This window comes from Camellia sinensis, chromosome 14, assembly GCF_055761805.1.
Source record: "Camellia sinensis isolate YWXY chromosome 14, ASM5576180v1, whole genome shotgun sequence".
NCBI lineage: Eukaryota > Viridiplantae > Streptophyta > Magnoliopsida > Ericales > Theaceae > Camellia > Camellia sinensis.
In genome coordinates, this window is record NC_138974.1 from 68,050,672 (window position 1) to 68,062,775 (window position 12,104).

The 12,104-nt window shown below is 41.6% G+C and overlaps 1 protein-coding gene and 1 long non-coding RNA gene across 2 annotated transcripts; one reads left to right on the forward strand and one right to left on the reverse strand.

Annotated features, from left to right (window-relative positions):
- Positions 1–1,027: 1,027 nt before the first annotated feature.
- On the forward strand, positions 1,028–5,347 carry LOC145807058 (uncharacterized). Its single transcript, XM_082904973.1, has 5 exons — positions 1,028–1,871; positions 1,985–2,403; positions 3,476–3,679; positions 3,794–4,435; positions 5,015–5,347. The coding sequence occupies exons 1-5, from the start codon at positions 1,028–1,030 to the stop codon at positions 5,345–5,347; spliced, it is 2,442 nt and encodes an 813-aa protein (XP_082761099.1).
- A 1,188-nt stretch (positions 5,348–6,535) lies between these two features.
- Positions 6,536–7,101, reverse strand: LOC114290850 (uncharacterized). Its single transcript, XR_003639168.2, has 3 exons — positions 6,959–7,101; positions 6,710–6,784; positions 6,536–6,583 (listed from the first exon to the last, which is right to left on the reverse strand). It is a non-coding gene; the product is annotated as an uncharacterized LOC114290850 (long non-coding RNA).
- Between the last annotated feature and the right edge of the window lie 5,003 nt (positions 7,102–12,104).

A 12,104-nucleotide genomic window follows, 5' to 3' on the forward strand; every position in this document is an offset into this window, starting at 1 on the left:
TCCTAAAATATGATCGTGTGAATGGTTTAGTCTTCCATTTTTTCTTAAGAACTCAAAAATCTCATTAAAGTGAAAATTATATAAAATGATAGTCATTTATATGTTTGGATTTAACACACTAAAAAACTCAATCAATATAACACACTAAAAAACTCCTTAGTGTACTTTTCCCGAATATAACATTTCAATGTAACACACAAAAAAACTAAAAAACTCCTTAATGTATTTTTCACAAATGTAACATTCCAATGTAACAAACACAAAAAAAAATTTCATGTATTTTTTCTAAATATAACATTAATCAATGTAACATACAAAAAAACTCCTTAACATAACGAATTCATTACGAAGACCCTAACATCAGAAAACAAACACAAACAAACTAACAAAACCACCAATGTGACACACTACATACACACCAAACACCATGCATTAGGCCACAAACAGAAGCAGCTTATCATCAAACGTATTGATAAACACAAAATTTCATATCACAAATCATAATCATAAAATTATCTTGCCCACCCATCATTCCCGACAACACAACACCAGAACCAAATTGAAAAAACCCAAAAAACAATTAAAAATGAAAACACATTGATACGTGCATGCATGGGCGTGTCCCACGACCTGTCCTTTATTATTATCCTTGTTTTGTATATTGTTTTAGTTTACCAAGTCTAAGGCGTTAGTTGTGCTAGGTAGTGGAGTCTTGTCGTGGGTTGTATATTGTTCATGTCCTAGAAAATAGGATCATGCACATATCACAAATCTGCACATATCTATATATATTTAAAGAGTCCTTGAGTCATGTATTGGGGATGCTTTTGAAATATAATCAGAAAATACTATTTGCTAGTCAACTTGGAGATCCAGCTTCTCTCGAACGGGACTCCCTCTCTCTTTAAATTCTTTTTGTTTTTCTTTTCCGTAACCAAAGCTCACAACTGGTCGAAAGACTCGAATTAGTTCTAAGACGTTGCGATCCGACGAAGGTGATCGTAACAATTTGGTATCAGAGCCAGATATGTCCGACGATTGGATCAATCACCTTAAGGCAGAAGTTAGCAACATCTCTACCTCTCAAGAGCGCGGTCATCTCGAAATTCAAGAAATGTTTGCGGCCTTGCACGCCCGCTTCGACCAACTTATGGCCTCCAAAAAAGATGATCAAGGTGAAGCTTCCACTGGCCATTCTTTTGGTCAAAACATGCCCCTCGGAAACCGCTCGATTATGCCACGACTCACCAAATTGGACTTTCCCAAGTATGATGGCAGCAACGACCCTACGAGTTGGATTTGCCGTTCGGAACAGTTCTTTGAATTTCAACAAATCCAAGCCAACGACTATGTGACCCTCGCAGCATACCATTTAGATGGTGATGCACAACTTTGGTATCAAATTGCCAAGAAGGAGGAACGAATTTATACGTGGACCATACTTAAAGCCGAGTTCCAAGCTCGCTTCGGCCCCACACAGTTTGAGGATTTTTTTGGCGATCTTACCAAACTACAACAACGAGGAAGTGTTCGTGAGTATCAAACACAGTTTGAAAGATTACTAACCCGAGCAGGTTCTCTCACACCGCTGCAGCAAATTGGGTGCTTTACCAGTGGACTCAAGGAGTCCATTCGAGTGGAGGTACAGGCCTCTCGGCCTCCTTCTCTCTGTGCTGCTGTCGGCCTTGCTAGCCTTTATGAAGCAAGGGTCACAGCCGCCAATAGGAGGCCATCTAACTTGAATCAACCACCCCTGTTTGTCAATAAGGGCCAAGATCGCAGCATAATGCCCACGTCTCCTATTCCGCAAATTCGGAGGTTCTCACCATCTAAGATCGAGGAACGCAAGCAGAAGGGGTTGTGTTTCCATTGTAATGACAAGTACGGACCCTGTCATGTATGCAAGAAATTGTTTATCATGGAGGCTTGCTGGCCTGAAGAAGATGTGACGTGGAACCTGATGAGCATTCTATCGAGCATCCAGATGAAAACGAGCACCATGAGGACCCACCAGCCATCTCTTTGCATGCCATGTCTGGCATTCATGCTCCTCAAACCATGCGGGTCTTGGGTAAGATTCTTAACTATTCGGCCACAGTTCTCGTGGACTCCGGAAACACGCACAATTTTCTCAAGGAAGAGTTGGCGACAAGAGTGGGTTTAAAACCCGACTTGTGTGGAAGGTTGGAGGTCCAAGTTGCGAGCGGCGAAAGGTTGGCTAGCGCAGAAAAATGCAAGGGGGTGCCCATAAGTCTTCAAGGAGTCCCACTCACTATGGACTTCTACCTATTGCCCTTAGAAGGTTATGAGTTGGTCTTGGGTGCCCAATGGCTGCAGACTTTGGGCCCAATCTTGTGGGATTTTTCAAAGCTCCAGATGCAGTTCGAACTAGGAGACAAAAAGGTATGTTTACGGGGGCTATCTAATCCTAGTTCTAAATTTGTAAATGAGACAAATATACACTGAGAGTCCCGCCGGCATAAGGAATGTTTGGTCATCCAATTGCATGCCATGAATGAAGCGCTGCTAACCAGTCAGTCTACTACTACTGATCCACGCATTCAGTCTCTCTTGAAGGCATTCCCTGATATTTTTGAAAAGCCCATCGATCTACCTCCACAAAGAAGCCATGACCACAGCATACCTCTGTTACCGGATAGTGCACCAATAAATGTTCGACCGTATCGATACCCGCATTTCTGAAAAAATGAGATTGAAAAATTGATTAGAGAGATGTTGTCAACAGGAATTATCCGCGCCAGCAATAGTCCGTACTCTTCCTCGGTCATATTGGTGAAGAAACACGATGGATGATGGCACATGTGCATTGATTATCGCGCCTTAAACAGAATCACGATCAAAGATAAATTTCCCATTCCCGTGATCGATGAGTTACTGGACGAGCTCCACGGTTCTCAATTTTTCACCAAACTCGATCTACGGTCAAGATATCACCAGATCCGGGTCCGCCAGGAAGACGTGCAAAAAACAGCATTTCGTACACATCAAGGGCATTATGAATTTCTCGTGATGCCATTCGGATTGAGTAATGCTCCATCTACTTTCCAATCTTTAATGAATGAGGTATTCCAATCTTATTTGCTAAAATTTGTACTGGTATTTTTCGATGATACTTTGATCTACATCCGTTCCTTGCAAGACCACGTCCATCACTTGGATTTGGTACTTACTACCTTGCGGGCTCACAAATTATTCGTCAAAAGGGAAAAATGCACCTTTGGCCAATCACAAGTGCTCTATCTCGGCCACATCATCAGCAAGGAGGGCGTCAGTGTAGACCAAGGAAAAATCCAAGCAATGCTAGATTGGCAGAAACCCGCAACTCTAAAATCTTTATGGGGTTTCTTGGGACTTACAGGGTACTACCGTAAATTCATTCAAAATTACGGTGGCATTGCCAGACCCTTAACCGACATGCTCAAAAAGGATAACTTCATTTGGACACCCATTGCAGAGAAGGCTTTTGCAAACTGAAGCTCGCCATGACCACATCCCCAGTGCTTGCTCTTCTCAACCATTCATGATCGAGTGTGATGCATGTGGTTCCGGAGTTGGTGCGGTCTTACAACAGCAGAATAGGCCACTTGCTTTTTTCAGTCAGGCCTTACATAGACGCAAATTAGAGCTCTCCACTTATGACAAAGAGATGCTCGCTATTGTTCTCGCCATCAAAAAGTGGTGACCCTATCTTCTTGGCTGCTCCTTCGTCATCAAAACCAATCAAAAGAGCCTCAAGTATCTATGGGATCAACGCATTTCCACTGACGCGCAGCAACGTTGGCTCTCCAAACTCATTGGGTATGATTTCATCATTGAGCACAAAAAGGGAGTTGATAATATAGTTGTCGATGCTCTCTCTCGCCAAAATCACGGTGATATCTACGCTCTCTCACAACCGGTTCCAAGCTGGTTGCATCCCATCCAAGAGGAGACTGCATCCGATCCTACTCTACAAAACTTAATCAAGTTGATCAATGATGGTGAAGCCGTGGGTCTATGGCGACATACCGATGGCGTCCTATTTTTCAAAGATTGGATTTACCTGCTTCATACTTTTGAACTCATCCCTCAAATCATCAAGGAATTTCACACCACCACCCATGAAGGTTTCTATAAAACTCTCCAACGAGTTTGCTCGATTTTTTATTGGAAAGGGATGCGAAGCACTGTGCGTAGTTTCATTCAAAATTGTGACACTTGCCAACGTCACAAGTCTCAAACTCTTTCCCCTGTTGGTCTCTTTCACCCGCTGCCTATTCCAACTCAGATTTGGGCCGACATCTCAATGGATTTTGTGGACGGGCTACCACCATCCAAAGGCAAAACGGTTATTTTCATAGTGATTGATCGCCTATCCAAGTATGCCCACTTCATACCTTTGGCGCACCCCTACACTGCTGTCACAGTGGCCCAGGTATTCTTTGAGAATGTTTTCAAGCTACATGGCATGCCCGAAAGCATCGTCTGCGATCGCGATCCTACATTTACAAGTGTGTTTTGGACTACCCTCTTCAAATTGCAAGGAACTGATTTCAATTTTAGTTCGGCATACCACCCTCAAACAGGTGGTCAGACGGAAGTTGTCAACCGTACCCTGGAGATGTACTTGCGATGTATCACTTCAGATGGACCTAAGGAATGGACCACTTGGCTGCCATGGATTTAGTCTACAACACATCCTTCCATAGCGCAACCAAATCCACACCGTTTGAAGTAATCTATGGTCGAACTCTTCCATCCCTGCTTGCTTATATTCCGGGCACCACTAAGCTCGAAGCCGTAGACCAAGCTCTACAAGCTCGAGATGAGATGTTACGGGTGATTCGTCATTGGTTACAGTTGAGCCAAAATCAAATGAAACAAATTTATGATTTGAAGTATCGCGAGGTTGGGTTTTCCGTCGGTTTACTTGAAGAAACAACCATATCGACAATCCAGTATGTCCAAATAGTTCAACCATAAATTGTCACCAAAGTTTTTTGGCCCTTATCAGATCATCCATAAAATCAGTCCTGTGGCCTACAAGCTCTCTTTGCCAACTGATTGCAAAATGCATCCCGTGTTTCATGTTTCACTCCTCAAGAAAAGAATTGGTCCTGAAGCCGTGGTTCAAAGCGCGCCCCCAGCTTATACCAATCTTTCTGATCAGCCCGTCCTGCCACAAGCCATATTAAAAACTCGTGTTCGGCCAACTGGCAAGCAACTGCTCGTCCATTGGAAGAATCATTCGCCGGCGGAGGCTACATGGGAAGATTTGGCCGACTTCAAACTGCGATACACTGATTTTGTCCTTGAGGACAAGGAAGCTCTCAGCAGGGAGGGATGATACATGCATGCATGGGCGTGTTCCATGACCTGTCCTTTATTATTATCCTTGTTTTGTATATTGTTTTAGTTTACCAAGTCTGAGACGTTAGTTGTGCTAGGTAGTGAAGTCTTGTCGTGGGTTGTATATTGTTCATGTCCTAGAAAATAGGATCATGCACATATCACAAATCTGCACATATCTATATCTATTTAAAAAGTCCTTGAGTCATGTATTGGGGATGCTTTTGAAATATAATCAGAAAAGACTATTTACTAGTCAACTTGGAGATCCAGCTTCTCTCGAACGAGACTCCCTCTCTCTCTAAATTCTTTTTGTTTTTCTTTTTCGTAACCAAAGCTCACAACGGGTCGAAAGACTCAAATTAGTTCTAAGACGTTGCGATCCAACGAAGGTGATTGTAACACACACCCACCTTGAGACAAGTTGAGTGGACCAACAAAATGCAAACCTAACTACTCTAACAGAAAACCACACTACCAAATATGATTTCCACCTTCCTCACAAAATAGTTTCTCACATTTGCAAAAAACCACATCAACCACCAAAAATAAACATCGTAAATCACCCCCCTAATCACTCAAAGAGAAAGAAACATTATACACATTACCATGCTCGTAGCAGACTGAATCAGAATGGATAGCAACTAAATCAACCAATAGAGTAAACAAGTCGAATCAAATAAATCCAAATCAAATAAATTTACCTTTCCAAATCAAACAAACCATTCAATTCATAAAAATGGATCAACATTACCCAATATAGATTTTATGGATAATTTTTCTTTATTTTTTACACTCATTTTTATACATAATATACCATATTTGTTAATTTCGTAACATATGCCCTAAAAGCACACGTAAGTAAAAAAAATTTAAAAAAATTGTCAAAAGATATGCAAATATATATGACACAACAATTGAAGGAGCTATATTCATATCATGTTTGTTTCCACCCTTTCATAGACATACATCAAACTCCACAAAGCAAACACAAGTGCTTGACAAGTAGCCACAAAAGACATCTACACAATCCAAACAGTTGGACTATTCAAAAGGCCATGGCTATCTTATTTTGCTTTATATAACCCCAAGACTCTTTCCAACATACAAACACAAAAGCACAAACATTCCTTATTTTTCATTCATGTCAAGCTATATCGCTGCTTTGCTTGAAATCCATATTTGTTCATGCCCTCCTTCTGCTCCAAAGCTCTTCTCCGATCCCTCAGAGTACCTACAAGAAATCCACAACTTACAATCCATATCCATATAGGTATATAATCAAATTTATTTTTTATTTATTCCCAAACGAAAAACAAAAAAAATTTGAACTCCGTGAAATGTTGAAGGTGATACGTACATGTTCACTGGTGGTGCAACGCCAGCGAGGATGGTTGTAGTGGTGGTGTTCTCTATGTCAGGGTACATCCCACATCTGTCGATAAATTTTCACACAAAATAAAGAAATAAATAAATAATAAATAAACACTAACTAATTTTTATGTACATGTTGAACCTTTTTTTTAACGAGAGGAAACTACTTTATAGGGGAAACAAAAAAATGACAAGAAAATTGGAGTGCGAGGTTGGGGGAGAGAAAAAGATATACTTGGAGCTACTGTCGCACTTGCAGTCAGAGCCGCAGTTACAGTTTCCTCCACAGCCAGACATTTTTTTTTTGGGGTGAGAAATAAAGAACAATGGAAAGTGATTTCAGAGGTAATTGAATTGTTTTGCTTCAAAGGTTGGAGGCCCTGACTGCTATTTATAATGCAGGTGAGAGGAGGAGAGGAGCTGATCCACCATACACGTGTCAGAATCACAGAGGACTTGAGGCCTTGGTTGGTTATTGTGTGGGTGAAAATCTGACCACACTGCCTGCTTAGTGATCAACTGGAGAGCACAGGCAGAATAGATGGATTCAGCAACCTGAAACAGAAAGAAAAGGCTCCGGCGGTGGTTCTTCCACCCGGGGGCACTCCGACGATCAAGTCAGTATATCTCTTAAAGATAATCAAGTACTAAACTCACAAGCTTGAGTATCAAAAAGCATACCTTAGACCCACAGGGGTGCCTCTCTTTTATAATATACTCAACCCAAATCCCACTAGAAGTATGACTTCTATGAACTCCAATTTAGTGCTTACTTTGGACTCTTTAAGAGATAAAGATAAATTCCCTTAAGAGTTTTATCTTGGTTAAGTCCCCTCTTTGCCTTAGGACTCTTGTCCCTTATCTGCTTATCTCGGATTCCGATATCTTCGGGGATAACCTCGGCAATTCCGAGATCATCTCGGCTTAACTATGACGACACGTGGCACCTCGGCTGACACGTCGGCGTCACCATGCCACGTGTTGGTATTCTGAAAATACATCCCCACAACTGCCCCCTAGGCTCTATTACCTCGGCATTCTGAGGTGATGGAGCCTATCTTGACATTTCAACAGTTCTTTTCTGAGTAATGGCTCAAAAACTGTTTAGCCGAGATAATCTTCTTCCAGCCGACGTGTTCTCTTCGGAGAACAAGGTTTCGAACGTACTTTCCCACGCGCATGAGCTGTCATGCATATCTAACCGTTCCTTTTCACGTGTTTTGTTTTCATTGGAGCGTGTCTCTGACGCGCCTGAAAGCTGTCTGTCATTTGTCTGCGCCGTCTGACGCCTGTGTTGCTCCAGGCGTAATAATTGCCCTAATTTTGCCGCCGTTTCAAATTTTTGACAAAACTCTTCTTTGTCTCTATTTTTCCTTCACTTTTTCATTCTGATTTCTTGCTCTTTCTCTCTCCGAAAGTTCTTTCTTCTTCGAATCTGCCATTGCTTCGATCTTTCTTCTGGAACTGTCCTTAATCTCTCATTCTTGCGAAGCTTTCTTTGCTGTTGCAACCGATTTCTGAGCTCGGCGAACATTGCCCCGGCTTCATTTGCTCTGGTAAGATTCTTCCATTTCATTCTTAATTCTTTCTATGTGCTTCCGTCTGCCTGTTGCTATTATCGTTTTTTTTTTCCAAAGCCTTGGATCTGTTTGTATCTTGAATCATGGCTACATCTTGAACACTTGCATTATTTTACCACTTTTTTGTGCCACTGTTCTTGATTTTTTTTTTTACTTCTGTATTTCTTTTGCTTCTGAAAATCATACCTCTGTTCTTTGATTCTGAAGCGTCGCCTTTGTTTTCTTGTTTAGATCTATGCCTTCGATCTTGATCTTTATAGTTCTTTGGCTTGGGAGTTGTGTGTAGAACCTTCAATTTAGGGAAAACTGAAACAAGCCTTATCAGCCCTTTCCTAGGTCTTTGCCGAGGTTCTTGTAACCCTTCTTAAAACGCCCATCCTCTGAAACACATTTTAAGTTGACATAATGGGTATGTGGAGGCATAGGGTAAATACCCCAACAAAACTTGAATACTTTAGGCAGGAATTCTCTATCCCAGCCGATGTTCACCTTAAGCTAGCTGGGGATAATGATACCATCATGCCCACAGATCATACAATGCCTTTTCCTATAGTAGCTTTTACCGAATGTGGACTTCGGCTTCCACTTCACCCCCTTTTTCGTGAAGTTCTTCATTTCTACAGGCTGAACCCTATGCAACTTACTATCAACTCCTATAGGGTGATTAACGGTATTATAGCTTTAACTAGGCAGGAGAATCTTAGAATCACCCTGGCCGACCTTCAGTACTGCTATACCATGTGTCCCCTCAACCTGAAGGATAGGGGCTTCGTTTATTACCTTAAGCCGAGATCCACCCAGTTTAAAATTGTAGCCGACCTTCCAGACTCCAACAAAGGGAGCTGGAGATGACTTTGTTATTGTGTCGGGAAATTGGAATTTGGCCCAGACAAAGATGTCCACCTCTACCCTCTTCCTCGAACAATTTTAGAGGGCAAGGGTAAGAGCCCTGAGCCAACACTTAGTTATTTTTATTTAAGTCTTTAATACTTTCTGTTTCTGACATTTGTTTCTTTGTCCTGCAGATCTTCATCAGCCACCGAAAAACTTCCGCCAATCCTTCTTCCCAGGAACAGATCTGAAAAAACTCCTTGACCTTCCAGTCCACAAACGAAAAGCCCCACTGTTACTAAACTTTATCCCTACATATAAATCCACTTTGCCCGATATCCCAAAAAGGAAGAAAAAGAGTCTCTCTCCACCTACCGCTACAACTGTAACCGCTTCTTCATCCCGAATAGATCAAGGATCCACCTCTGACCCAGCCGATCTTCCATCAACTTTGGCCCCCTACTTAATACCAATTCCAGAACGTAAACGTCGACGAAGACTTGTAAAGACTGCCGAGATGGTTCGTCCAAGGCCTGTCGTTTAAGATCTTCTTGCCGACCTTCCAACTGACGCCAAAGCTGTACCAACGCAATCAACGCTCCCACCAAAGCCAAAGAGAGTTAAAAAGGCTCAGCCCAAGGCCAAGGCTACAGATGCCGAGGCTGAGGATGCTTTGCCTATTTCTAAGCTGGCAGAAAGCAAAAAATCAACCTCTGCTTCCACTAAGAGGTCTGCTGAGGGCCAACCCTCAGGGTCTACACAATCAAAGAGGCCAAGGTCATCGTCCGTGACGACCTCAGCGTCAAAGAAGCCCGACGTCCCATGGGCCCCTGAACTAACTCTGGAGGATAGGCCTATCATGGCCAGTGAAAGTGCCGACGATATTAATGTTGGTGTTGCCCTCAGCACTGCTCTTCTTCTTTCGAAGGATTTGAACCAAAATACTGAGCTTAGTGAGTATGAGAATTACGCTCTTATGCTCCAACACTCCGTTCAAGTAAGTGTTCCCGTCTGTACTTGTGATTCTTCCTTTTTGTTTTTTTTTACTGAGAATATTTTCTAATACTTCTGTTTTTTCCTCAGGCCATCCAACATGCCCATTCATTTTCAATGCAATCCTTTGAAAATCGGCAAAGGTTGGTTGATATGAAGAGGGAAGCATCTTCTATGAAGAAAGAGATCAAATCTCTTGAATTAAGGATGAAAAAATTGGAAGATCAGGCCGAGGCAGCTACTAAGGCCCAAACTTTAGCTCTTGAGAAGGCCGAGTCCGCTGAGGCTGTTAAAAAAGTTGCTGAGGCTGAGAAAAGAGAGGCCGAGGCTAAGAAGGCCCAAGCGGAGAAAGAGCTCCAGCAAGCTCTGGCCACCAAAGAGGCCGAAGTCAAAGAGGCCGATGAAAAGGCCTATGCCCAGGGCATGGCCGATGTCGTAGAGGACTACAAACTTCAAGTCAGGCAGGCATGCAACAGGGGATTTTCCCTTGGTTGGATGTCGTTGATTAAAAAACTTGATCTTCCTGTTGACTCGCCTTTTCGTAATGCCGATGCCATTCCTTTACCATTTCCTCCTCCAAGTCAGACTGAAGACGAATCAGAGACTGAGGCTGATGCTGAGGATGAGGATGAAGAGAAGAATGATGATGAAGCCTTGGTGAGGAAATCCAAGGATGGTGCTGAAGCCAAGTCCCCTCCTCCTGCTGAGCAGGTTATGGACTTAACCTTGGATGAGGAGGGTGATGAGGTTGAGGGGGCAACCAAGGAAATTGTCACTAAGGAAATTGTTACTGGTTAGCTATCGTCCGATCTTCTCTTGATAGAAAGAAGTGTTGAGACAACAATCGCAGAGATTGATGCCGAGATACAAGCGAAAAAAGTGGCCGACGAGGTACCACCAGAATCGTCCGAGGTCCCAGTCCCTGTAGCTGCTAATACTGAAGAGTCTTGATTTAAAATGCCTTTTGTACTTTGTACTCTGTACTTTCTTTTAATTTTCTGGATAATGTAAAACTCCTTCTTATGGTTGACATTACTTTTTCAATATGTAACTGCAACTGCTCTTTCAATAGATGCTTTTTAATCTTGTGATGTTCTGTTGATTGCTTTTGCATAGTTCTATACTTGGAATTTCTTGTATGCTTCTTCATGTTGCATCCTTTGTGCAATCTTCTCGGGGTTACATACCTCGGGTATAACTACAAAACTTTTACTTCGGCAAAATACTGACCTGCGATCTTGTAAATTGCTACGAATTTCAACAAGTGTTAACATATACTGTAGACTTTTCTAAGTGTTAAATAAATTTCAACAAGTGTTTAAACAATATACTTAGCCTTTACTTCAACTTGTAAGTTTCTGTATACCTTGGCTGCTGGCCATATGTCGGCTTAACATAAACTTGTAAATTGCTAAAAATTTCAACAAGTGTTAAGCATCTTCCTTAGGTTTAAGCAACCCACATATTGCTATGAGAACTTAAGCAATAACCTCGGCTTAACTTCAACTTGTAAATTGCTACGAATTTCAACAAGTGAAGATAAGGAATCAGCTTAATTCCAACTTGTAAATTGCTACAAATTTCAACAAGTGAATTAAGGAATAATCTCGGCTTAACTTCAACTTGTAAATTGCTACAAATTTCAACAAGTGAAGATAAGGAATCAGCTTAATTCCAACTTGTAAATTGCTACAAATTTCAACAAGTGAATTAAGGAATAATCTCGGCTTAACTTCAACTTGTAAATTGCTACAAATTTCAACAAGTGAAGATAAAGAATCAGCTTAATTCCAACTTGTAAATTGCTACAAATTTCAACAAGTGAATTAAGGAATAATCTCGGCTTAACTTCAACTTGTAAATTGCTACAAATTTCAACAAGTGAAGATAAGGAATCAGCTTAATTCCAACTTGTAAATTGCTACAAATTTCAACAAGTGAATTAAGGAATAATCTCGGCTTAACTTCAACTTTGTA